This window comes from Tetrao urogallus (genome assembly GCF_951394365.1).
Source record: "Tetrao urogallus genome assembly, chromosome: 2".
NCBI classification, from domain to species: Eukaryota; Metazoa; Chordata; class Aves; order Galliformes; family Phasianidae; genus Tetrao; species Tetrao urogallus.
The window spans coordinates 54,082,009-54,107,221 of record NC_136814.1 but is presented as its reverse complement, the minus strand read 5'-3'; the positions used below and the strand labels follow the sequence as shown (position 1 = coordinate 54,107,221).

The following is a 25,213-nucleotide window of genomic DNA, read 5'->3' as shown; positions in this document are numbered from 1 at the left end:
TTATCCTTTGCCACATTCCAGTATGGTGAGCTGCTAAGGACAAAGGTTCTTGAGAGCTTCTTCCTAAGTTTACATTAATTGTTATTCTCTTGCTTAGTGTAATAAGGGGTAATGCCTGGCCAGTGAAATCCTCTGTTGTGTGGCTACTGCCAGGAGCCTGACAGTCTAAGTGCTGTGTTGTCTGTACATATATAACCTTACAGACTGCTGCATCAGCATTCTGTCTTATATAAAAATGCCTAATTTTATTTATGTCTAGGGCTTACTTGTCATAAGATACTGCACAGCAGTCTGTGGAGGTTTATTTATGCGATCTTCTTTAGCGTCCTCTACTGACTCAGTGCCAGCTGGTTTGCCACGTATGGTTTCTCAAAAGGCTTCAGAGTCCAAAATAAAAAGTGGTGATTGTTGTGTTTTGTTTGTTTTTTTTTCCCAGTGGCTTTGTCTGAACAGTATGATTGATAATCACCATAATGAATGGTCAATGCATTTAAGTGATTTTAATGCATCCCATTGCTCTTCCCCTTTTTGACACCAAGTGTATATCCTTCAGGTTTGGCACTAATGCACTTCATGTAAGGTCTAGCTTTGCTTCATGCAAAATGTAGTGCATTTTCAGCTCTGACATTTAGTTTACAAAGCTTTCAGCAAAGATGGGGAGAACTTCTATCTCATATACCATGGAGCCTGTAAATGCAAAGAAGGGAGACATTTTCACAGAATGCCATGTTTTACTCTTGGCATAATTCTTCTGTCCAAACAATTAATTGCTGTGACCAGAGAGACAGGATCAGAGATGTAGAAATGAAATATAATTATTTAGGAGTTTTCTAAAATCATTAGTTCCTAAAAATCATGGTTTTAGCATGAATGAACAGTATGTGGAAGTCTTTGAAAAATGCAGCACAAGTAAAATATTATGTATAACGGGGGAAACTTGTCACTGCAATATTTTGGGAATGTCTCTCCTAAAGAGTATAATATTGTGATGTACCTCTACCACATTACTTTACTGTCATTTGCAAGAAGGAGTAAGAGGTAGAGTTCTCTGAGGAATGTTCTGAGTTTGAATGGATGCACAATACTCCCTACATACACATACATGCATGCATACTGGCATGTATGGACTATTAATGGCATTAATTTTATATTCCGTAGTACTTAAGACTTGTTGGTTTTTAGCCTCATTTTGTAGTAATCCATAGAACAGTATGGCATGGCAGTCCTTTAAAAATTATGATTACTTGTGTGCACAAGCTATTGAAAACTAGTTCCCATGCCAACTTTATGCTGGTAACTGAGAAAATAAAAGGTGTGGTAGATCTGAACTTTACTTTTTGGTACTTAAGTATAAGGATATGTATTTAGTCCTCTGTCTTATAGATCCTTCATCAAGACAAACTCCCTACTCTTTGGAAGAACTCAAAGGAAAAAAGGAAAAAAAAAACCCACAAAACAACTAGGCATGTTAATTCAAAAAATCAGTTTTAAAACAAATGAATCATTAAAATGCCCGGAAATGTGCAAAGTACAGGAACATTTCCAGGACTTATTAAGATCTGCATGCATGTTCTTAAGCCTTATCTCTATCAAAATTCAGTTTGAAAGAACTTCAGTGTCATCTCTTACCGGAATCATAATTTTATATATTTGGAATCTCTTCAGTATAAAAAGATCCTGTTGCATTAGGCACAGACAGTGCTCACCCAAATCTAAACAGATGATCTGATAAATTGAAGAACTTCATTAAGCTGGTATCAAGCCAGATCTTGAAATGTGTTCACAGAATCTTGCCTATGGGGTAAAGAGGCAAGTTTTTGTTGAAAGTTTATTCTGCACTAGATAGCAAATCTGAAAGAAGCTTTAAGGTGAACTACAGACTCTACCTGCCCATCAAGTGCAAGTTCAATGACGTGGATCACAAAGAAGTCTTCAGAACTTCAGGAATAATGCTGCTCACAAAAAACCTTTATTTTTTATTTTTTACTTCAGTCACTTGTCTTTTTGTTTTGCTTTGTTTTTCCTTCAAGCTGAGAAAGTGTTTTGCTTTGCTCCGTTGCTCTTTTTTTTTTTTTTTTACGTTTTTCTTTTTTCCCAACTAAAAATTATCTTCCAGATAGTTGAAATACTTATCGCTGGCATTTTTCTAGCATGAAACTGAAACCTCTGCAGTAGAACGTGTTAATTTAAATGCCTCATTTGATGGAAACTCACGTAGTGTTCTAAGAAGTTTCATTGGTAGCAAAGTTGCTGGTGGTAATCAGAGCCTCAAGCATTACATCTGGTGAAATTAACCTACTTCAAAACTGATTGTAACTTTTCAATTATGATTTTACTTTGTTACGACCGTGGAAGTCAGAATCACTCATAGACCAGTGTTAAGCATATCTTTTCTTTCCAGTGCTTCCTTTTGGTATTAAGACAAGAATTACAATTTTATGCTAAATATTATATCAAATATTAATAAATGTGATGTTCGTGCAGTTCATTTCATAATTCACTGCCATTTTCCTGCCTGCATGTGCTAGCTTTCTTTAAAAACAGTGTTATGAGGTAGAATTTCTCTGTAAGTTAGGAAAATGTTGACCACAGGAGTTACTCACCAAATGATGTAACCTCATAAGTGAGATAATATCTTTCTTCTAGCAAAACAAATTACTGCTGCTTTTTATAGCATTATAACATTGTTGAAGAATACCGCAAAGGGATATTTGTGTATGTATTTTCTTTTTAATTTTTTCTAATATACAGGTCTGTTTGTATAAATATTAAACATTGGTAACTAAAATCTTAATGTAATGAATCTTTAACAATGGCAGCATCTAAATATATGTTGTTTTCTTTTTTCAATTGAAAGTGCATCTTTTCATTAAAAGAAAAAAGACAAATCGGGGATCAAAGAGTGAGCAGAACACACTAGTATTGAAAGCTGGGCTACAGATAGCATTTTTCACTTCATACTGCAGTAAATTATCAGAGCCGCCATGAAATTGTCATCAGTGGTTTTCAATCCTAAGACTGTACCTTTTTTGACCTTTCTTTACCTTCTTATGAACAAATGGATGAGGATGAAAATGCTGAGATGGGCTTTTTGCCCTTCTCTCTTGCAAAATAGGTTGTTTATCCTAGATCTCAGGTACTAGGAAAAAGTTAAGAGGATTGTTGCTATGACACAGCCATTGTACTGATACCTCTTTGGTCATTTATTAAGGAAATAACATTTACGTATTAAACAAACTGACCTTGCTGGCTCCAGTGTTTGTTATTTTGCCTGAATTGGTTTGAACATAAAGAGCACTCAGTGTAGTTAGTCTGATAACGAATCATTCTTATTAATTATTTTCACTATCCCCAATCAGAGTAACACAATGAGACTCTGTGATTGTTAGCGAAGAAATAAAGCATCTGATTGACCACCGTCAGAAAATTCAAACTAGAAAACCTTGTTACAGCAACCACCCTCTAGAATCTGCAGTGCTCTGCAGCTTGTGGACTTTTCTAAGAAATACCATATAATCCAAAAAAAACCCCCAAAACAAATATTTCTTTTGTGCCATCATTAGACTGGTGTTAACTGCGTAGTGCCACTGATCTTTGTAGTACAAATTTGTTATTGAATTATAATGTTTCTCAGAAGTACAGTCTCAAATTAGAGACAAAGAATGGCCAATGTCATACACGAATGTGTAGTTTTCCATAAATAAACATCTTGTACTGAACGATACCAAAAATTAAGAAAAATCATAATTTGAACTGATATCTTACAGGGATGCAATTATCCAGCTATCAAGAAATATGATGAGAATATTCTATCCTACATTTTTTTTCTGTTTTAGTAATGTCCCAAGTGCTGGTCTTTGGTGCCAATTTTGATCTCACTTTCAGCAACAAGAGACAAAGATGGTTTTACCCAGTGAGGTTTAATTTATGCAAATCAGCAGATGGCTTTGCAGGAGTATGATTAGTTATGTTTCCTAAGTGGATGAGTTTGCTCTTTTAAATATCCTGGCAGCAACAGATTTGTCAATATCTCAAATTATATTTTTTAAATGGCCTTTCAATTACTTTAATTGTGGTTTGTTTGATTTTTTTTTTTTTTTTTTTTTTTTTTTTTTTTCTTCCTCCCACCCTCCCTTTCTATATAGATTCTGGGACTTTTCCAAGCCTAACCCTTTGCTGGAAACAGTTGAGCATCATACTGAGTTTACATGTGGACTAGATTTAAGCCTTCACAAATGTGGCCAGGTAAGAGATGTGACAAATTTACCTTTCACTCGCCTATTATAGCCAGTTCTGTCAAGGCTGGACTGCAGCACTCAGATCCTGAATAACAGCCACCAGATCACAGAAAGCTTTTGGAAGTGAATCTGGCTGAATGCTTATCAAGTAAACTCCTCCTTAGGTGCATATTTATTTATAAAGCAGTTACTTGTGTTGAGCTGGAAAAGAGGACAAAACTGACAGAACTGCCAAATCAAGTAACAGAAAGCCACAGCAAGCTCATGGGAAATGAGGTGGCTTTATTTTGGAAGGAAGAGTAAAGGTGAATGGTCTTAGATACCAAGCAAAGACATGGGGATTTGTTCCATCTGCTTGAAAAGTCAAGTTTAGTATTGCTAGTGTCACACTTGATCTCTGAATCTGGTTTGTCAAGTACTGTAGGAGGTTCAACATACATTCACAACTGTAAATCCTTCAGTTATCAATCTGAATGAGTGGGACCCATTTTGACAAGGGCGTCTTTTTGTGTACTGGTGGTAGGAGGATTCTCTCTCTGCAAATATTTCTGTTTTATAAACAGAGAGTTGTTATATGTAGTATGAATTTGTTGTTGTTTTTTTTCCCCCCAGCAAGAAAGACAGAAGAAAACTGAAAATAAAGTTCATCATTTACTTTAAAGCATACGGTTTTAACACAGAAGTTAATGCAACTTTGTTAACTGTGCCTCAGGTGTTATTTGCATCTAGGTTCTTTTCTAATTCAAAGTGAAATTCAATTTATATCTTAGATGAAAATGACTTCTTTCATTTGAGATGAAATTCTGATTGGACAAAATAAAACCATCCTAATTTCTGCTGCTGACAAAATAACATGGGAGTAAAATGTCAGTTTGGCACAATACTTAGCTTAATGTGTGTGGATTCATTCTTGGCATTGGTGCAGGCTTGAAGAGCTTTATGCCAGACTGCTTGTTCCCTTCATTCTGCTGCCTCAGGGGTGCTGTGGTAGCTATTAATGAGACTGTGCTGTGAACAATGCAGGGGAATTTTTAAGGCTGAATATAAATCCCAAGTTTCAGGTTGTTTTTCATTGGGGCAGGGAAAGAGTAGTGTAAAGGCCAGTTGCCAGGAATTAAAGCTTTATCCCAAGTGAGTGCATAGATATGATTCTGTCTGAATTGGGGCCGGGGGAGCAGGAAGCATAGCTTAGTGCTTTAGGGCCTTAGATTGCTACCTCACAGCATCCTGAGCCAGCTCAACTTTCCACGGAGTTGGTGTGGCTTTTGCAATGGGTCTGAATGAGATGACAAAAAGGGTTTTCTTCCTTTGTACTGAGGATGTGATTGCATCTTGGTTCTAAGCCTGTTGGAAAGAGCCCCGAGTGTTACAGTGGATGATGTTTTTGACTGTCTGGCTAAATACGCCGTCTTTTTGTGCAATACATCTGTCAAACTGAGTTCCTGCTGAAAGGACATTCTTTCTTTTGTAACTGCAATGTATGGCACAGCCTTCTTGGAACAAGGCTCATTGATGATAATGAATTCAAAGCAAACAGCTGCACCTGCACTGGTGTGTTGGAAAAAGGAAAATGATGATATGTATACCTATCTACATTAGGGCATTAGTGCATCTAGATGGTTTTTTCCATGCAGAAATTCTGTAAGTCTTGTGTTGGACTTAATGTGAAAGTACCAGCCTGTAAATCCAAATCCATGTACAATTCATGCCAATGTGCCTTCCAGACAGAAATTTGGCATCTGCAACAGCTTTAATATTCTTCTGCTTTTTCTGCTGAGTTGATTTAGTGTATTGTGATGATTGGATATCACAGCAATTGGCAATGTAAATACTGCTTTTAAAAAAAAAATCTTTAATAGAATTGAAGTGTAACTACCAGATCAAGAGTGAATGCTTACTGAACAATCTGAACCCTTGAAGCTTTTCCCTGACATCTACATTGATCCAGCAAAGACTATTTGCCTCAGTTATACTGCTGCTTCCAGTATGTAGGTTGCTCTCATGGCTGTTCTCTATCAAGAACTGATAACGAGTCCCAATACCTGTTCTTCATGCATTAATATGATTTGTGATTTTCACTGTATGCATCAGAAGGAGTTCCGATTTGAGATCAGAATTGCTTTGTTCCTCCATGCAATGGAGAAGCTATTAACTTACAGTCAAATTAAGTATACCATTCTGGTCATTAACCTTTGCTTTTGCTCTTAATGCTGTCTACCCAGATGATATTTTCCTTGGCTCTTCCCAATGAATTTCAGTATTTTTGAAGTATCTTTTACATGTCAAGAAAAACTCAGTCTGTACTCTTGGAAAAGTGTTCAAAATAGATACTGTGATTAAGGATCCAATTTAGGATTTACAAGGCATTCCTGTGGAACTGACTGAGCTTTGAGCAGAATCCACAGGCAGGTCTGTGCAGGCAAGGGGTTTTTGCATAGTATCCTGCTAAGGGGAGGCAACCTGTCAGGGAGAGATTTGCTGGTGAAGAATGGATACCAGATAATGAAGATAAGTATTAGCTAGATGAAACAGAAAATTCTTTGGTGCTTAATTAGTATTCTAATACCTATTTTGGAAGTATCTGCCTCTGCATAAAGAAAGCTTTTGTTGAAAGCTTTGCGTTTATATAATCAAGAAGGTTGCTTTTTTTCTTTCCTGTTCCTTTCACTGTTCATGTCATGTTTATAACAGTTTCAGACTATGAACTTCTATATGCAAACTAAACAGGCATAGGAGGTATATGGAAAATAATGAAAATGATAATCAGCTTTATATTATTCCTCTCTAGAGGCTGATAGTGCTAGACATATATGGAATGATATTCTGTACTTCATCAGATTTCTGACTTCTCTCCTGGTATGTACTTTCCCTGTATATCATTCTTTGGTATTCTGATGACTGAAAGCGAAGTACCCCCTTAGGTCCAGTCCTTACTGGGGTTTTGCTGTGCTTACTTGCAGAGTTGTAGACGTTAACGTAACTTCGTTTGGTATTTGTGCAGCTTTCTTTGAAAGCAGTCCTTTTTATATTTAAACAAAATAAAACAACAAAACAAAACAACTTTTGCAGGTTGAATGTGGTGTGGTAATTATGAATTCATTTTGTAAGTTTTTTAGGCTATCCATCAGTGACAGATAAAAAGTACAGCTCCTGTGAATATTCACTTCTTCTTGTCCAGATTTTGAATTTATTTCAGTAAGTACATAAAGAATAATGGAACAAAAACCCCAACCCTTTCTGTTGTAAAGCTGTATTTTGCTTAAAACAAATATGAGAGAAGCCTGAAAGTTGTCTGAAAGTCTTTCTCAGCCTACATTTTGAGTATGCTCTGAACTCCAATAGGCTCACATAAATAGTGGAAAGTACATTATTGCTTCCCATTGAGCCAGCCGTTTTGCCTTGCTATTGAGAGTGACACTGAGCGTTTAATTAGAGCAAGAGAGGAATCTTTCCATTTCTCTATACTCTGTGAACAGTGACATTTATAAATTACGAGAATATGGACTTCAGTAGAAGTGATGGTAAGTGGTACAATGACCTAGAATTCTTGGCATGTGAAGAGGGTGTTAGGCATCAGTGATGTGCCAAATCAGAACAGGATTTTCATGATGTGCAATAGTGAGATGTTCCTCTTGGAAACTGAAATTGTTCTGCACCATTTCATGAGAATGTGTGTTGAAGTCTAGGTTTTAGTATAACTTGTGACCAACACAAGTAATAATCATGTGAGTTTTTTTTTTGTTTTTTTTTTTTAACTGTGGTTGTGTGTGTTTGGGTAGTAATTATACTACAAATGGGCAGCTCATCATCTAAAAAGCTTTTTGTGTCAACATGGTTTGGGAGGCAAAATTGTTTCCTCTAGCCCTCTGTATGGCTGTACCTCCATTTGTAAATATTCTCCCAGAGTAGATTAGCTCACATAAAACTGGTTTATCTTATTTCTCCTGGGAGTGTGCCTGGGATTCCAGGATGTATCACCATAACAAAGGGTATGGCTGAAGTTTTGCTCTGTTGCACTGGAGATGGTGATGTGAGATATGGCAGTACACACATGATAATAATATGGAGTTGATGCTGATACCACTACGGTACCTGTGAAATCAGTTTTGTGCTCTCTTCTGCACTATTCTTTGCGGCTCAGCTTCTTGAAATTTCTTCTTTCTTCTCTCTAAATCAGTGGGATGTCACCAGTATTTTGTGTCCATACCAGTCTATGCTCTTTCCATGTACCCAGAGGCCATTAGAACCAAGGGAAGATATTTGCTTTGCAGCAACAGTCTGTTGATCCAATGAAGTATTGCTGTGCTGAAGGCATTGTGAGCTTTCATATAGCATCAATATCACTAAAATATAAAAACCTGATGTTTCTCAGTAGTTGCAGGGAGATGTAGCCAAACTGTATTCACTTGAAGGTAAAACAAACCTAGTTCTAAGATCTTGCAGTTTTTTTAGAGAAATCTTTGATCATCTGTCAAGTTCTGGTGTACAAATTTGTTCTGCTACCTGTTTTCTATGTGTAGTTTGTGCAGTGTACCACATTAGCTGTACAAGCACAACAAGTAGAATTGGCAGGAGAGAGGAGCAAATGGAAAGGCAGGACATATCTATAGTGAGGCTGTTTTGCTCTCTGTTTTGCTGTTCATTAGTCATGCACCCTTGACAGCCCCAGAAATAGTGGATGTTTCATATAAAAGTACTTCTTGTGGGAATGTATAGAAAAGTAAAAACCTTGCTTTTGCTCATTTGCTCTTATCTGCTACGCTTAATTACCAGAGAACCAATGGCTTTCACTCAGCTGTTGTAGCTATCACGCTGCTGTAATTGTATCACTATCTCTACTGCTTTTTAATCTCTCCCTATGGACCTTCTCTGGGATGTTACTGAAGTTATGCTGTTAGAGATCCTTTGAGATTAAAAGATTCTACAGCAGCTCTGCTTTTACTTAGCTTCAGAGTGGATTTTTGCATGGAAAGATCAGATTTAACCAAATGCAAATGTTATCATGAAACCAAAGTGAACACCTTTAAACAGCTGGAGGAGGAGAAAAGAGAGGTGACATTTATTTCTGGTGATTATTGCAATACGTCCTCTGCAAACTGTTATACTTTCACTGTATAAGTCAAAGTTAATCATTTATGAACAATGGTCACTCTTAGTCATTATCAAGAGAGGTCTCAGGGTGTTTGGAAAAGTTGCTGCCAGGCATCAGAGTGCTGTAGAAGCTGCAGTGTCAGTCTACTGAGAGGAAAAAGTAACTGATTCTGATGTACTGAAAAGAGATGTGAAGCATCTCAATACACGTGTTGGTTGTCTGCTGTATTTCACTTGCCTAAAAACAATTTCTACTCTCAAAACCTCATTTGTTAGTCCATGCACTGGATTTTGCTTTATGTCTGCATAATCAACAATTGTTTGAGTCTCCCAGTGAATTGCTCTAGTGAAACAGGAACAGGATTTTTCAGCTGTCACTGAAAACACTTTGCCTTATCAGTATCTGTGATTATGTCCAGCATGAAGATTGGGTGTGATAATTATGAAAACACAGTTTCACTGCATTTAATCTGCTTTTTGGGGCCGCTGAGGCACCAATGGGGAAAAGCGGGTTCCAGAGTATCTTCTACTGAACTTAAGATTGTATTTACTGGTCAAAGACTCAGGAGGTGTCTTTCCCTTTGTATAGGTAGAGAGGAACTGCTACCACTGCTGTAGAAATTCCAAGGCTTTTCTAACCTGCAACTTGTGCCTCAATTTGCTTTACGTCTTACTCATGAAAAACACATTCAGAAGACTTGCATTTAGAAAAGCACAGTGTGACCAACACATTATCTTCCTGTTGCCCATGTTGGAGCAACTAAGATGTTGAGATAGCTGCCTCGTTTTTAAATTGGTGAAATGTGATACATCTTTGCATTCTGAAAAACAGTGCCCCCTAAATCTTTTATCTCCCTAAGAAATAAATAGATTTCTTAAGCAGTATCTGAAATAGCTCTTCTTTGTAAGAACTTCTGGTCAAGGATTTAATGATGTCTTTATTGGAAATAACAATTATGTGTTATTTTCAGAAGTGCATCAGAGAAATCTGTCGCTGGAAATTCAAGACAAAAGGTTTAAATTTGCAGACTGCATTACTTTGTTCTTGTGTGAAGGTAGACATCATGTGCAGCTCATCCCCGACATCTTTTGGCCAAACAAAAGGCTGTACCAGTAGTCCAGATTTGCTAGTACAAAATAGGTATGGAGTAGATTTTACTTCATGCATGGTCCATTATGCACTTAACCAAATCGTTTTGGTGAGAGAGGAGGTCTGCCTATTCTTTTTTTTTTTAATGGCTCCCCTCCAAAGGAAAAAAAAGTACTAAAAAAGTGCTAAAACGGAAATGTTTTCTACTTGTGTTTTTTAGGATATTATATGTGAATGGACAACTAAGGCCTAGATTGTTCTGGTCTGGAAATGGAATATGAGGAGTGATCACCTCTGAAAGCAAACCTAACTAATCTCCATCTTGCATACATGCAGAGGGTGTTCGGAACTATTAGAAATATACAATAATGATATAAATAGACTGTTAAATTCTATATAAAAAGTCACAGAAGATAAGAAACTAAAAGAGGAAAGGGGACACAACCTTAATGGAAGAGAAGAACTGAATATTTTTTTCTGATATCGCTTCTCACAGAAGAAAGACAGGTCTTATCTGTTTCATTTGAAAAGGGGGTGGGATGGAGAAAAGCTGAAAAGAGAAATGAGTCATTATCAGACACATTTGTGCATTATCCTGATTTATTACAAGCTCTCAGGAAGCTGAGTGGCACCGAGGTACTTCTGGATTTGCCCATTAAAAAGAATGAAAATGTTAGTATGGAGAAAGCTGTACTTTCTTCAAACTCCTTTAATAGAAGGACAACTGAACTGAACTCAGTTTTTAGTTGTTCTTTTGAATGTATTTCATCTAGATTAGGGCCTGGGGTTTTATTATGGATTCAAACATTGGGGGAGGGGGGGGGAAGCTACTGACTTGGGAGATTTCTCTTCTTTTCTTGCTCCTTCTGAATAGCGAAGAAGCAGAATGTCAACCAGATAATTGCACCAGACTGAATGGATTGTCCTCAGGAGCTGGAAAAGGTCTAAGTCTATTGCAAAACAAGATGATTGTGATGAATAGGAAACAGAGGGCCTGTCAAGGAAGTAAATCAGTTAGTAAGTCAATGGAAATGTCTTTGGTAAATTAATGGATATCAATATTAAATCAGTTGGTGGGAAAAATTGTTATACTCTGAGACAAGGAACATTTCAATAAAATACAGGATAGCTGTTTCATTTAAACTATGATTTTTCTAGTCAGGAAGTCAGCTTCCTATGACAACTCCAGGCTTGGGTTGGTTTGCTTGCCTTTGGCTTTACATAAAGGGAAGTATAGTGATGCCCATTTTGTTTTTATGCTTGCAATAGACATGCTTAAATCTCTACTGGCAGATAAGTTGGCATGGCATTTATGTTGCGGCAATAACAAAACAATACCCCCAGCACATATGCTAGTACAGCAGTTTTGCTATTGAAATAAAAGGGTAAGAGACAAGCAGTTATACCGTTTTGTTAGACTGCTTTTATCCCACAAGGCTTTAGTAACAATTGACAACCAGCAGAAAAATTACCAATTTTAGAATGCTTTTTTCATTTGTATTATTTCTTGATGTAATTTAACAGTCAGTGTAAGTAGAATATTCCTTTTTGTAACTAAGCTGTTGCTATTTTCCTTTTCTGTGCAATTTCTGATAAATAAATGTTGCTATAGTAGAACTGTAACAATTCAGTCTGCATAAAAATGATAATGACATAGGGAGTCCAAAGTATAAGGAAATTATAATTTATACAGTTCTTTGCAACTGAAGTAAACTGTGTTTTACTCTGTTTGCATATCAACTTCAAAAAAAAAAAAAAAATTGAGAGAAGTCAATCACACACCCTCTAAATACAGAAAGCAGTGAGATTTGTTTCAATCTGTAAGTGAAATCTGTCTCCAAGTGAAGAAGACATTTTCACTGAAGGACAAACCTTCATGTTCCAGGTGATGAGGAATTGCTGGCTATGCAGATAATGTTTCAGTTAAAATTTTCCTTTGTATCTTAGCACAGAAACATTTTCTCCATGTGTTGGTAACATCATCTGGTTGATAGACTGGAGCCCCTCCCCTATGAAGACAGGCTGAGGGAGCTGGGCTTGTTCAGCCTAGAGAAAACAAGGCTGTGGGGTGACCTCATTGCAGCCTTTCAATACCTAAAAGGAGCCTACAAACAGGAGGAGAATCAATTCTTTGAAAGGGCTGATAACTGCAGGACAAGGGGAAATGGTTTGAAGTTGAGGGAGGGGAGATTTAGGTTGGATGTTAGGGAAATTCTTTACAGAGAGAGTGGTGAGGTGCTGGAACAGGCTGCCCAGAGAGGTTGTGGATGCCCCATCCCTGGAGGTGTTTCATGTCTGATTGGATGGGGCCCTGGGCAGCCTGGTCTAGTATTAAATGGGGAGGCTGGTGGTTCTGCATGAGGCAGGAGGGTTGGAGATTCATGATCCTTGAGGTCCCTTCCAACCCTGGCCATTCCGTGATTGAAATATGAAAAAAATATAAAGGAAGTTAACAATTTTTTTCTGTACCCTTATTTACTGTGGTGTGCTGGGTCAGCCTTCCTCCCAGTGTGAATTCCTGCTGCTTTTTAATATTTGATTAAAGTAGCACTTATTTTAAAAAGAAGAAAAGAAAGGCTAACATGCTTTAAAACATTAAAACGTATTAAAACATATTCACATGCAATTTGAGAAGTGACATTCCTAAAAACTTTTAAAGCACTTGTTCAATATGCTGTTTCCCTCTTAGGAAAGGCATACAACAGTCATAAGAACGGTGTGTAAGACAGGTCTTTGTAAGAAAAAATCAAAATGAAACAAAAAGGCATTTGGTAACCTGATGCAGTAACTGCATTAAACATTCACTTATCTGTATCTGACATTTCTTTTTTAGTGATTTGTATTTGAGACAGTGACAATGGTGAGTGTAGCAGCTGTCTGTAGATTAACATTTGCCATTACACTTCCAGTTGTCACCTTTCTCTTACAGTCTTAACAGTATCTTGGAGAAAGTATTATGGAGAAATACGAATGCAGTTGCTCTTGCTAGTGTTGTTCCAACCATTGTGTCACAATTTGGCATGTATACCTGTTTGTTGTTCCTTATGTGTGTGCTCTCATCGAGGTTTCTGATATCGGTCTTTCACTATAAAGTGACTGCTCTACAGGAGAACTGGACACAGCACTATTTGTTGTAGCCTTATTTTCCTTCTGTTAGTTGGTTACCTCTTCATCTTTCATGTTCTACCTTTAAGTCAATGAGTTGGACAAATTACTGCAAGCAAACCTTTTAAAACCCGCTTTTAATCCCCATGTTTATTTTGAGTGTTGCTAGATTAAATGGTTCTGTAGCTATATTTGTTCAGAGGCTGCTTCAGGATGCTAATTATATTGGTAGCAGGTGGGAATTCCCATGGGCTTTTTCCAAATGTTATCTTGTTTCTGCATGAAAGTGAAAAGTATTATGGAAATACAAATATTGATCCAGAGCTCTGGAGAATATTAAAAACTGTATTTTTTGTGATTGACAATTTCTGCATAGCTTCTTTAGTGGGAGACTCAGATTTTCTCTCTTTTTTTTTTTTTTTTTTTTTTTTTTTTTTTTGCATGACTGGAGGGACTGCAATGCAGTAGAACCATACAAAGCTCTATTATGTTGTATGAATAGACAAACGTTTTTGAGAGATTTTTTGGTACGTTTAGATGTATATGGAAAACACTTCAAATAACTAAGTAGAAGCAGCTAAGGAAGCAATGGAAATGAATAATAGTGCAGTATAGTAAACACAAAATGGGCTAATTATAGCATAAAATCAAATATTGAAGTTGGATTTCCAAATTTTTCATGTGCAGCTGTTTATTCTGGCTCTAGAAGAGAACAGGAATTGGAATCTGAAGCAGAAAGGAACTTGTTGTGTACAGGGTACAATACTGTATCCTTTGTAATCTCAACTGGAAAGGACTTTATAAAAATAATTTGAGATGGATTCAGCCAGATTTACTGGTACACATCTGTAGGGCTCATAAACTATTTAGCTCTCCATTTCCTACTTTCTTTTGCCTTAGTTGTTATCCCCTGCAATCTTCTGTGAATATACGTTATGTTACTTGAGTAATAGTGTGGTTAACCCTTTCACTTTATTACAGACTCTCAGGTGCATTGTCCTTATCATTATCAAACTAAAGCATTCTATGGTCTACTTCTGTGGAATCTCATAACTTATTCGAATCTAGTTTTGTAGAATTAGGTTAATCTCCTTGTTTGTAATTTTAGTTTCTAACTTGCACCTAAAGAAGAGCTTGGGGCTTGCAATTCAGAATATTTTCAGTTACATTGGAATCAGTTGCTGTGTTTGTAAAAGGCAGTTGGCATAAGTGGCATCACTTCCTCTTCAGACTAGGGTGGTTTATGTAGTGCTTGAAGTAAACTTCCTCCTCCCACCATGGTCTTTGACATGTCTTTCATCACCAGTACTCAATTCTCAGCAAACAGACAACACTTTTCTCAACAGAAAATACAGTGCTCTCAGCTCATTAGAGTGAGACAGAACAGTCTCTATTCTTCAAGAAACATCCTGTGTCATCCTGTGTCTTTGTTTGGTCTTTACTTCTTGGTTCCTTAACTCTCCATTCAAAAATATATCTGTAATAACTATTCCTGCATGCAAGTATGAGAAAGCTGGTCACATTATATCATGAAGTGCTGAGATGTCTTGGTAAAAGAACTGTGAAAGCCTATGAAGAGATGTCACATGGCTTGTAAATGTGTATGTCCATCCTTTGTCCTATTGTTACACTGCCTTAGCTTACATGAAACAATCACTTCAAACTCCAAGTTTTCCATGCAAAGTATGAAAAATAGGCAAGTGTAAACCTCTGGGCACTTTACTGAAGTTAAGACAATTTTTTTTTTTTCTTTTTTTTTTTCTTTTTTTTAAAGGAGAAAAAGAAAAAAAAAAGAGAGCCATTGCCTTGTTACCTAATTTTGAAGCATTGTAAAACAGAATACCAACCAACATCAACACAACAATATTTGTTAATTTCTTCTAAGTTCCATCTGTTTTTTGTCAACACGACACTAAGTAGATTTTGTTTGCTTTACAGGTGGTAGACTGTGCGTGGGATGAACTTGTCAAGATCTACACTCCATCGTGTCTGGCAGCTGCTGTCTAGAGAGAAACTGAAGATCTGACACACTGGGAACCTTTTTGTCATCATCTACAATCAGACTTGTGCTAAACTGTCAATTGTGTCACTAATCTTTGTGTCTCCTTTTCAAGTAAAAGCCTGAAGTGTTCTGCTCTTGAGCTTGTAGACTTGTTCTACCATACTAGTAGTACTTGGATCAGCAAAATGTTCAACAGCTACTGAATGGCTAAGGAGTGACAGAAGCAGATATGAACTGGTGTCTTCAGAACTACCAACAAAATTTTGTGATTTGTCTGGTTAATGATGCAAGCAGAGGCCAGAATCTTCTTGATCCTTATAAAGAATAAAAGTAGCTGGCAGTGCCTTTGGAGATATTGTCACTATAGAAAAAGAAGAGTCTTTTCCACTATTTAGTACTCTAATGTCAACCTGAGGCTTGTATCCCCGAGATCCATTTATATTGAATTGTTTTGCTGTGACTCACATTGCATTATCTTGTGCAATATGATGAATGCTCTCGATAGACAGTAAATGTCATAGTTTATAGCCAACTCATTCCTTTAACCTTTTTGATTGCTGCTTCACAGAGATGGTAAAGATTATTTTCGTACATTTTTCCCTTGGATCTCTTTGAGTAAAACAGTTAATGAAGTCGCGCAGAATAATACTCTAGAGAAACAGAGAAAACACTTAGGAAAAAATGAATTATAAACAACCCTAATTGGATCACAATCTTCAAGATTTAGAGATATTATAACCATCTCTTCTATTAGACTTATCTTTTACTTTCACTTAAAGAGTTTTTTTCAAGAGATAGCAGTGTGGCCATACATTCAGCATTTCTGGACCTCCCACAGTCTGGCCAAAGCGAGAGCTGATATCCAGACCAATTGAACCTATGTACGTGTGGATTAACTGCATGGCATAAGCACAGCAGCTCCAGAGTAGCCAAGCTATTATCAGACATGCAAGAATATGCCCAACATTTTATAGCTGTAGTAGCTATGAACTGACTAGTTTCTGTGCCCACTTTGACTCCTCAATTTGTGTGGTGCAATTTTGGCGGGAGGGCTGGAACGAGATGTTCTTTAAGATCCCTTCAAACCCAAGTCGCTTGACTTGGTTTCGTGCAAGCCATTCACACCCTTCCTTTTCTTTTTTTTTTTTTCCCTAAACCTTTTTAAAACTGTCTCATTTCTGCTGCTACCCCATATCATCAGACTTCATCATTAAAAAATTGCAGGGCCTAGGCCTTTGGACAGGTTTTTATAGTCTTCTGTTAATGAATGCTATATGCTTCTGGGTTGCACCACTCATAAATCGAGCAATAGCAGGCACTGCCAGCCCTGCTGGATGAAGAAATGAAAGAAAGAATTCAGCAGAACTAAGACTTGGGAATTGTGAGGAAAGAATTATTGTGCTATCTTGGAGAATGAGCCTGGGAGCTAGCGGGCAGCCACAGGGCAGTATGGATATACTGACTCAGTGCTAGGACAAGACAGAAAGAAACCCCCTTTCACAAGGTGAAGAATTTGGATCATCGTAAGTTTTTCTGGGTCAGTGCAAACTGACCCTGGATTGCCATTGTCTTAAGATGAATGAAATACAAAACAAAGTAGATTTCCTATTGTACCAAATAGCTGTACCAAATTCCATGTTTATTGCACTTTAATTCTGTGTGCTGAGGAATGATGCATCCGTAAAGCTATGCTATATAGAGCTTTCAGTAATATCATGGGCCGTAAATCTCGTGCTAGGTATTACTATTTATTATTCAGCCTTTACAGTTATTCCACTTTTCTGCTCTATCTCTTTTTTTCTGCTTAGACTGCAAGTTACTTGAGTGAGTGGTATATTTTGGTGGTGACTATGTATTCTTTACGCTTGTCTCTGTTAGGGGTGGGTATTTCCAGAATACTGCTGTAACTTATTGGTTGAAAAGTCAGATTTATACAAATGAACACAAGGAGAGAAACAACACCCATTCTGATCATGCACTCTCAACACATGGATTAAACCTTTTTCTAACAGCCTTCACTTCTCCTCCTGTGTAGGTTAGCTTCTGTGCTGAACGTTGCTGGGATTTAATACTCCTGAAAAATGGATGAATCCAGAAGATGTGCAAAGTAACAAAAAACTGTGGCTTTTACTCTTCCTGTTTGATCTCTGAATGGAGAGAACATGCTGTAATCTTTTGCACCGTAACAGAAAAAAAATCTGTTAGTAGTTGTTGCTGAATCTTGATTCTCAGGGAATTGTTTTAAAGGGTTTTTTTCCCCCATTTAATGACCACAGTAGTAGCTTCTGATCTTTGTTTTTTATTTATCAAAACAGGCCTTTGACTATGGCAATCTTGAAGATACGTGTTCTACTTTTAAACTTGCTCTTGTGGAAGATTTTGTTTCATGTGAGTGTATAGTTTTCTTCTCAGTTCAAGAGATGTATTGATTAATCATGTTTTAAAGGAGTGGATTTGTTATTCTGCAGTGCTATTAAATTAATTGCATGCAGTATCCTTGGCTAAATTTTGTATTCACTTCCACAGTTAAGAAATGTTATCAAAAAAGTAAATGCAGTGAAAGGTACTGAGACTTATCAGTAATGAGTATCATGATCATGGTTCATATCTTTTGGGAATACCAAGCGATAGTCGCATTTTTCCTGTGCTTTGTGAGGCAATACATCATGCAACTTTACCTAGTGGTGTGTCTCATCAGGTCTGCATTTTGATCAAGAAAAGTTATTTTCATAGAATAACAAAACTGTGGGAGTTGGAAGGAACCTTTGGAGATCATCTAGTCCAACATGTCCTGATATCCAAACTAAAGCTCTCCTGGCACAACTTGATACCATTTCCCCTCGTCCTGTCACTGTCACCAGTCACCTCATAAGGAAGATGCTTCAAGTATCCTTACAGCCCTCTCTAAAAAGTTCCCTATTTTGAACTGGGGAGCCCAGAACTGGACTCAGTACTCCAGATGTGGCCTCACCAGGTCAGAGGAGAGGTGGAGGATCCCTTGACCTACTGACCACACTTCTTAATGCACACCAGGCTACCACTGCCCTTCTTGGCCACAAGGGCACACTGGTGGCTCATGGCCAACCTGTTATAGCCACTAATGCTGCCACTGTGCGTCCCTCCCCAGGACTCCCACAGAATCACAGAATTGTAGGGGTTGGAAGGGACCTCCAGAGATCACGAGTCCAACTCCCCTGCCAAAGCGGGTTCCCCACACCAGGTCGCACAAGACCTGGTGTGTCGTTGTCCACCAGAACACCCAGATTCTTCTCTGCAGAATTCCCTTCTAGCAGGTCATCCCCTAACCTGTACTGATGCATGTGGCTATTCCTCCCCTGGTATAGGACTTTGCACTTGTCCTTGTTGAACCTCATCAGGTTCCCTCTGGCCAACTATCCAACCTACCCAAGTCCCACTAAATAGCAGCACAGATTTCTGGTGTGTTAACTACTCCTCCCAGCTTGGTATCAGGTCATTGAAGAAGATGTCAAACATGACCAGCCCCAGTACCAACCCTTGAGGGAATCACCAGTGATAAAGCAATCCCTTCTATCAAGTTCAGCACTGGCCTCAAATTTTATTTGCACCAGCATGGCCATACTAACCCTTTCAGTAGTAGTGTTCAGTTTCAACTGAGTCATTTGATAGTGAGTGGCTACAACTCTGCACAACACTTCCCTTATACATCTAATTGTTGTTAGATGTTAGACCCTGATTAACACAAGCTCTCCATTAAAGACTTTTAATGTAGATAATTACCATTTTCATTGTAGAAGCCATTTAAAAAAATGATGTCTTCCTTAGGAGTTTGGTCCACGTCTTTTTCTCAAACATGTACCCAAGCAAAATGCAAAGTTGAGGATAAGTTGCATCAAAGAAATTGAGCTAAAAATCACAATCATCTCATTACTGTAAGGAATCACAGAGCTATGATCTGTGCCCTGGTAAGCGAAAATTTTGTAGCAGAATCACCTCTTGAGTGAGCACATGACATTGTTTCTGCACACAGGAAAGGCCAACATGAGAGATGTACCTGTACTGCAGTACAGTCTGATGTGACCAGAATCTTTCCCACAAGTGACAGGACCCACCCTGTGAAAAGACCTTTTCTTACTGCACTATCAATTGCACTCAAGACTAGTATAAAGGTTTTGCAGAACATGGTCTCTGTGTTGCTTTATTCAGCTCCTTCCCAATGCAGGAGAGCATCTCTTCTGTGCACAGACAGGTGAGGAGGCAGTGGGAGACACATAGGGGGCCTGACCTAAATGCACAGTGAGAATAGCAAGGTTGGGCAAGTGGCAGCACTCCCCCTACAGCTGCCCCACTTTGTAATGGTGTTGGAGAATGCTATGTGTAGACAAGGCTAGATGTAGGGGAAACTTGAGAGATGTTGTAAGAGGAACTGTCCCTGCAATGCCAGTAAGCCCTGAGAGGTTTGATGTGAAACTCGGGACACACACATTTGAGTTCCCAAGTTCTTACCTTTCCAATACATGTGTTTGCCTCTTTCTCAGGGAAGCTTGTAGTCCCCAGTCTGAACTTGCAGATGGATCCCTGTGACGTGAGAGGCCCTCCTCTGCAGTGATGCTTTCACTAGAGAGGGGACAAAATGGCTCTTCCAGAAGTCATGCTGAGGTACATGAGTACTAATTACTTCAGTATTTCCAGAAAACATTTTTTTTCCCATCTACATTTAGTTAGAAGGAGATTGTTTTCTTCCCATTTGCAAATGCAGTCTGCAATCCATGTGTTTCTTTAAATTGTGCTCCCTGTAAGCCTTGGGATGAGTCCAAAATGAGACCAGCATGAAACGTGTTGGCACTGTTCCTCAGTGGGTTTTAAAGCCAGGCTTGGCCTCCCGTGACTTTTATTGAAGAGTTTCAAATGTTACATGCTGTAATGTTTCAGGCCACTTTGCTGGGCATTCACGCTTCATGCTGCAGTGTGGTGGCCGAAGCTGGTGAAGGCCTCTGAGGGGAGTGGCCAGAAGGAAGTAGTGGCTGAGCCATTTTGTTTGGGAGAATCTAGTGGGGCCTGCTCCATCCTATCCCTGGCTGGCACTGAGCTAGGAATGAAATGTAACATTCTTCTTGGCATAAAACAGTGGTGTCTTTCTGATACAGCTGAAAGTTGCACTGTGCTTGTGCTGGACTGGGTACCTTCCCACCAGAACTGACTGTCCTGTTGAGACCTGGCCTACTCTTTGTAGGGCGTCTTCCAAGGACAAGCATGCAGTGGCAATTCTGCCATTCTCAACCAAGCTGGTTCTTCGTAACATAATTCCCCTTGAGAGAGGAGGGAGGCTTATTTCTTTAAAAGAGAGAATAGCTTTGCTGATCCCGTACAGATCAGTGACGAGCAGCCTTACTGCTCATGAAAGCAACCTGCCGTGCACGGTGTACAGAAGGCACAAGATATGCAGCAGCGCAGTTTTGCCCTACGTTCCCCGGCGCTGGAGGAGGCCAGCAGAACGCTGCCAATCTTCCCGTCGATTCAAGGCGAAGCTTCAGACTCCTGGAAACCCTTCACCTGCCAATTCGGGATGAGCTTACACAAACTTGACCAGGCTCAGCGCATCGCTTCGTGCCGCCGCCGGTTCTGGTGACCGGTTCTGGTGTCTGGGCGAGGCCAGCCCCGGCTGCAGGCTGCCGGCCGCGCCCCCGGGCGATGCGCCCTTCCCCTCCCGGGCCGGGGACTCCCCGCGCCGCTCCACCGGGGCGTGCGGCGGGGGAGGCGGCGGGGAGGGGACAGCGGGGGGCTGCGCGGGGGGGGGGCCCGTCGGCGCGTCCTGCCTCCGCCCGCCCCCCGCCTCCGCCCGTCCCCACGCCGCCGCCGCGGGTGCCCGGGCGGGCGGCAGTGCCGCTGGCCCCGGGCGCGGGAGGATGGTCCGGTGGCGGGGCCGGGCGCGGGGCGTCGCGGTGGCGGTGGCACACGGGCTGTGCTCGGGCTCGCTGAACATCCTGCTCAAGTTCTTGCTAGCCCGCTACCACTTCGCCTTCTTGACGCTACTGCAGTGCCTCAGCAGCGCGGCGGCGGCGGTGGGGCTGGAGGCGCTGCGGCGGCGGGGGCTGGCGGCGCTGCCCCCCTTCGGGCTCCGCCTGGCTCGCCCCTTCGCCGCCGTGGCCGCTCTGGCCACACTGCAGTCCACCCTCACTCTCTGGTCGCTGCGCGGCCTCAGCCTCCCTATGTATGTCGTCTTCAAGCGCTGCCTGCCCCTCGTCACCCTCGTCACCGGCGTCCTGGTGCTGCGCGACGGCATGCCTTCGCCCGGCGTCGTGGTGGCCGTCCTCATCACCACATGCGGCGCCGCGCTGGCCGGTGAGTGCCCGCCCCGCCGGGACGGGACGGGACGGGGGGAGCGGAGCGGGACAGGGATGCAGAGCGACGAGCGGGCAGCCGCGCCGCGGGGCGCCCCGACGGCAGCGCCGCCTCCGCTCTCGGAGACTCTTCGCCCCGGCACGGCAGAATGGGGCAACGGGGCGAGCGTGAGTGCTGCTCCGGATGCAGCTCTGTGGAGGGTGGTGCGACCGTAGAGGAGTGCGTGCAGCCTTACGGCGGGATATTTAATACCCTGGGGGCAATTGCGATCCCGTGGTGCCAGCTGCAGCCCAGGAGGAGTAAGCGCAGTCTTACAGGGGTAGGTGCAATTTTAGGAATCGGCTGGAACCGGACAGGGGCCCTGTCGTCGTGATTGGTGTCACTGGGTTTGGGGCAGGCAGCTTCATCTGCCGAGCAGCCCGAACAGGGCGCTGTGGCTGTGGGACCCCTGCGGGTTCGCCAGGGTGGCGGGATGGTGGAAAGAAGATTCACGATTGGAAGCCAGGCAGACCGAGCTCCCCAGCACCTATGCTGGCAGAGGGTACCCAGAGCCACTGTGTCTGAGCTGTTTCAGCTGCAAATCTCAGAGTGTTCTTGCCAAAGGGAGAAGGTGAGTGAGTTTATTCGGACCGGGGGGTGTACAGGGAAGTGAAAACATTCAGTAATTTGGCAGAAAAGTCTATCAGGAGGTAAGGACATCAAGCTTTGTGACAAGCATGACAAACCTGAGAAGCTATGCACTGACATATCTTTTCTAAATATCCTCCTCCTCCAAAATGATGCTCTTTCCATCTCATCTGCAAAATCCACCCAACAGGTGCTGGTGACCTGACCGGAGATGCCATGGGCTACGTGACCGGCGTGCTGGCTGTGCTGATCCATGCCGCATACCTGGTGCTCATTCAGAAGACCAGCGTTGACAGCGAATACGGACCCCTGACAGCTCAGTATGCCATTGCTGTTTCAGCCACCCCTTTTCTCATCATCTGCTCCTTTGCCAGCATGGACTCCATCAATGTCTGGTCGTTCCCAGGCTGGAAGGACCCTGCTATGGTATGCATCTTCATCGCCTGCGTCCTGATCAGCTGCGCCATGAACTTTACCACCCTTCACTGCACCTATATTAACTCAGCTGTGACCACCAGCTTTGTAGGGGTGGTGAAAAGCATAGCAACCATCACGGTGGGCATGGTGGCATTCAATGATGTGGAGCCCACCAAGTTGTTCATAGCTGGTGTGGTGGTCAACACCTTGGGGTCGGTCATTTACTGCGTGGCCAAGTACATCGAGACCAGGCAGCAGAGCACGTACGAAGACCTGGAGAAAGAAGGTAGAGAAGAGGAGGGGAAAAGGCAGGCTGGGGACCAAGCGCTGTTTGCAATGGAGGTGATTTCCCCAGAAAAGGGGGCTAGGGAAGCAACAGTGGAAGGATCAGCTGAAGGGGACAGCCAGGGTGGAGAGGACGAGAAGGACAGCACCAAGAAATCTGCTGGGGAGCTATCGGCTCAGGGAAAAGCCACCAGCACACAAGATGGGAGCAGGAGCTCGCTGAAGGATGCCTATCTCGGAGTATGGAGGTTGGTGAGGGGTGCTAAATATATAAAAAAGGATTATTTGATAGAAAATGAGGAGCTACCGAGCCCTTGAAAAGCAGGTGTGAAAACTCCACAGAACATGTTGCTTGAAGACAGACAGCTGAGTTCTATGTACAGAGGGAGAGGCAGAGCATACATTTCCACATCGATGCTGACAAATCCAAGTAATTTAGGATAACTTTACCTCATTGTCAAAAAGCAAAAGGTCAGGGTTTGCTCATGCTTTCTGCTTGCATTTAACTGCTTTCAGTACATCCATTTAGACGTGCCACAGCTAAGGTACCAAGTCCTTTGCTGTGGATACAGAGTTGGGTAACAGCAAGCCGTGGGGATGACTGTGAGGGGTATCAGTGCCTCTAGGTTGAAAGCAGTGCCGGCAGTAGCCTGTAGCTTGAGGCTCTGTTGATGTAATTCTTTATCCATCCAATTCTATGTACTCTGTACAAGTGTATTTCTGCAATTTGTAAATTCCTATTAACTGTACTTGTATGTGCTCTTCTGTGTCACTATGATTGCAACAGAGCTAGAAGCTGTGCCAGTTGAATTGTATCGGTGTATGATCACCCACCTAGCTGAAGAATTGAAATTCTCCCTGATTCTGCAGCCAGGCTGGGCCATGGTCCAGCTTCATGTTATGCGGTCTGTGTTTTCAGTGGAAATGCTTCAATCTTGCACGTGTAGGAGAGCAGAACCGGATCTGAACTTTTGAGGAGCTTTAGTCAGCAGAAGAAGGATGTTTGCCTGTGAGCTTCGACTACATAAAGCATTGGGAAGATTAGCTTGACCAAAATACAAGTTTGGAATTATTGGGTTGTATTGATTTGACATGGGAGGGCTATTAAAAAAAATACAGGGAGAAAGTGTGCCTTGGGCTCTCTCATACTGTAGAGTCGGGCGGATCTCAGCCTGTGTCTGAACCTGGGTGCAGGCTACAGCAGAGATGTGGGGATCATCTCTGCCCATGCCCACACTAGGGCTCCCAGAGCTTCTTTGGCAGGGCAGTGCTGTCATGACCTGACTGCTGGGCTATGGCATGGTGTGGCTGCAGTGTCTTGTGGATACAGGCAGGGAGCTCTGGCAGATCACACTCAGGGGCCAGGTCTGCACAGCACGCTTGGCACTGGAACACCTGGGTCTTTGGGGGAAGCTGTGCCCCTTTGTTCTCAGTGCTTCCTTGTGCTGTGAGGGGTAAAGCTGGCGCTCAGCCTCGGGTGCTCAAGGGCTCGTGCGGGAAGCAGGAAGCATGATCTCCAGTGTGTCTTCTAAGCAATATGCTCATAATTTGTACCAAATACCTGTAGCAGGTAAGACAGAGGAAACAAGTGTGTGAGTATTTCTTAGCCTGGGGAAGCCTTTTGGGAAGCAACAGTCTTTGGGTCATGCCTATGCTCAGGGCCATACAGAGAAGAGGTCTGACCCCAAGTCTTTATCATCCCAAGAGGGCCCCAGCTGTCTGGACCACAGTGGACAGAAACAAGTGGCTATCATTTCCTGGAAAAAAAGAATGGATCAAGCTTTTGTCATTGTTTTGGTAGTGGTGGTTGTTGTTTTTTTATTTATTATTATTTATTAAGCCACTGAACCAGCTATACCCACATCTCCAGTTAAACAGTGCCTACCCTAATGCCTTCTTCAGTCAGACAGCTTTCACCTAATGGTGAATTCAGCACTGAAATCACCTGTGAGCAATTTCCCCAGCAGAGCATACGTACAAAATTAGTCTCCAGGGAAAAAGTAGATTCTTGTCAATTCAAATGCAGATAGAAATTGT

General features: G+C 41.3%; 2 protein-coding genes across 3 annotated transcripts in view; both read left to right on the top strand.

The window, feature by feature from the left end:
* The window catches only part of PEX7 (peroxisomal biogenesis factor 7), a gene marked incomplete at both ends in the record, with an annotated part of 33,593 nt that extends 18,062 nt beyond the window's left edge, over window positions 1–15,531 (top strand). The window contains 2 exons of one of the 2 annotated variants that reach the window (XM_079549945.1): window positions 4,146–4,245; window positions 15,463–15,531. In XM_079549945.1, coding sequence (XP_079406071.1) covers window positions 4,146–4,245; window positions 15,463–15,531 — 169 coding nt within the window. Of the gene's footprint in view, window positions 1–4,145; window positions 4,246–14,184; window positions 14,340–15,462 lie in introns of those variants that run through there. The other variant, XM_079549944.1, reaches the window with a different exon arrangement.
* A 5,880-nt stretch (window positions 15,532–21,411) lies between these two features.
* SLC35D3 (solute carrier family 35 member D3) lies at window positions 21,412–23,494 on the top strand (the record flags this gene model as incomplete). Its single annotated transcript, XM_079532650.1, has 2 exons — window positions 21,412–21,847; window positions 22,665–23,494. 2 exons carry the CDS (start codon window positions 21,412–21,414, stop codon window positions 23,492–23,494), a joined length of 1,266 nt encoding a protein of 421 aa, XP_079388776.1.
* Window positions 23,495–25,213: the final 1,719 nt, after the last annotated feature.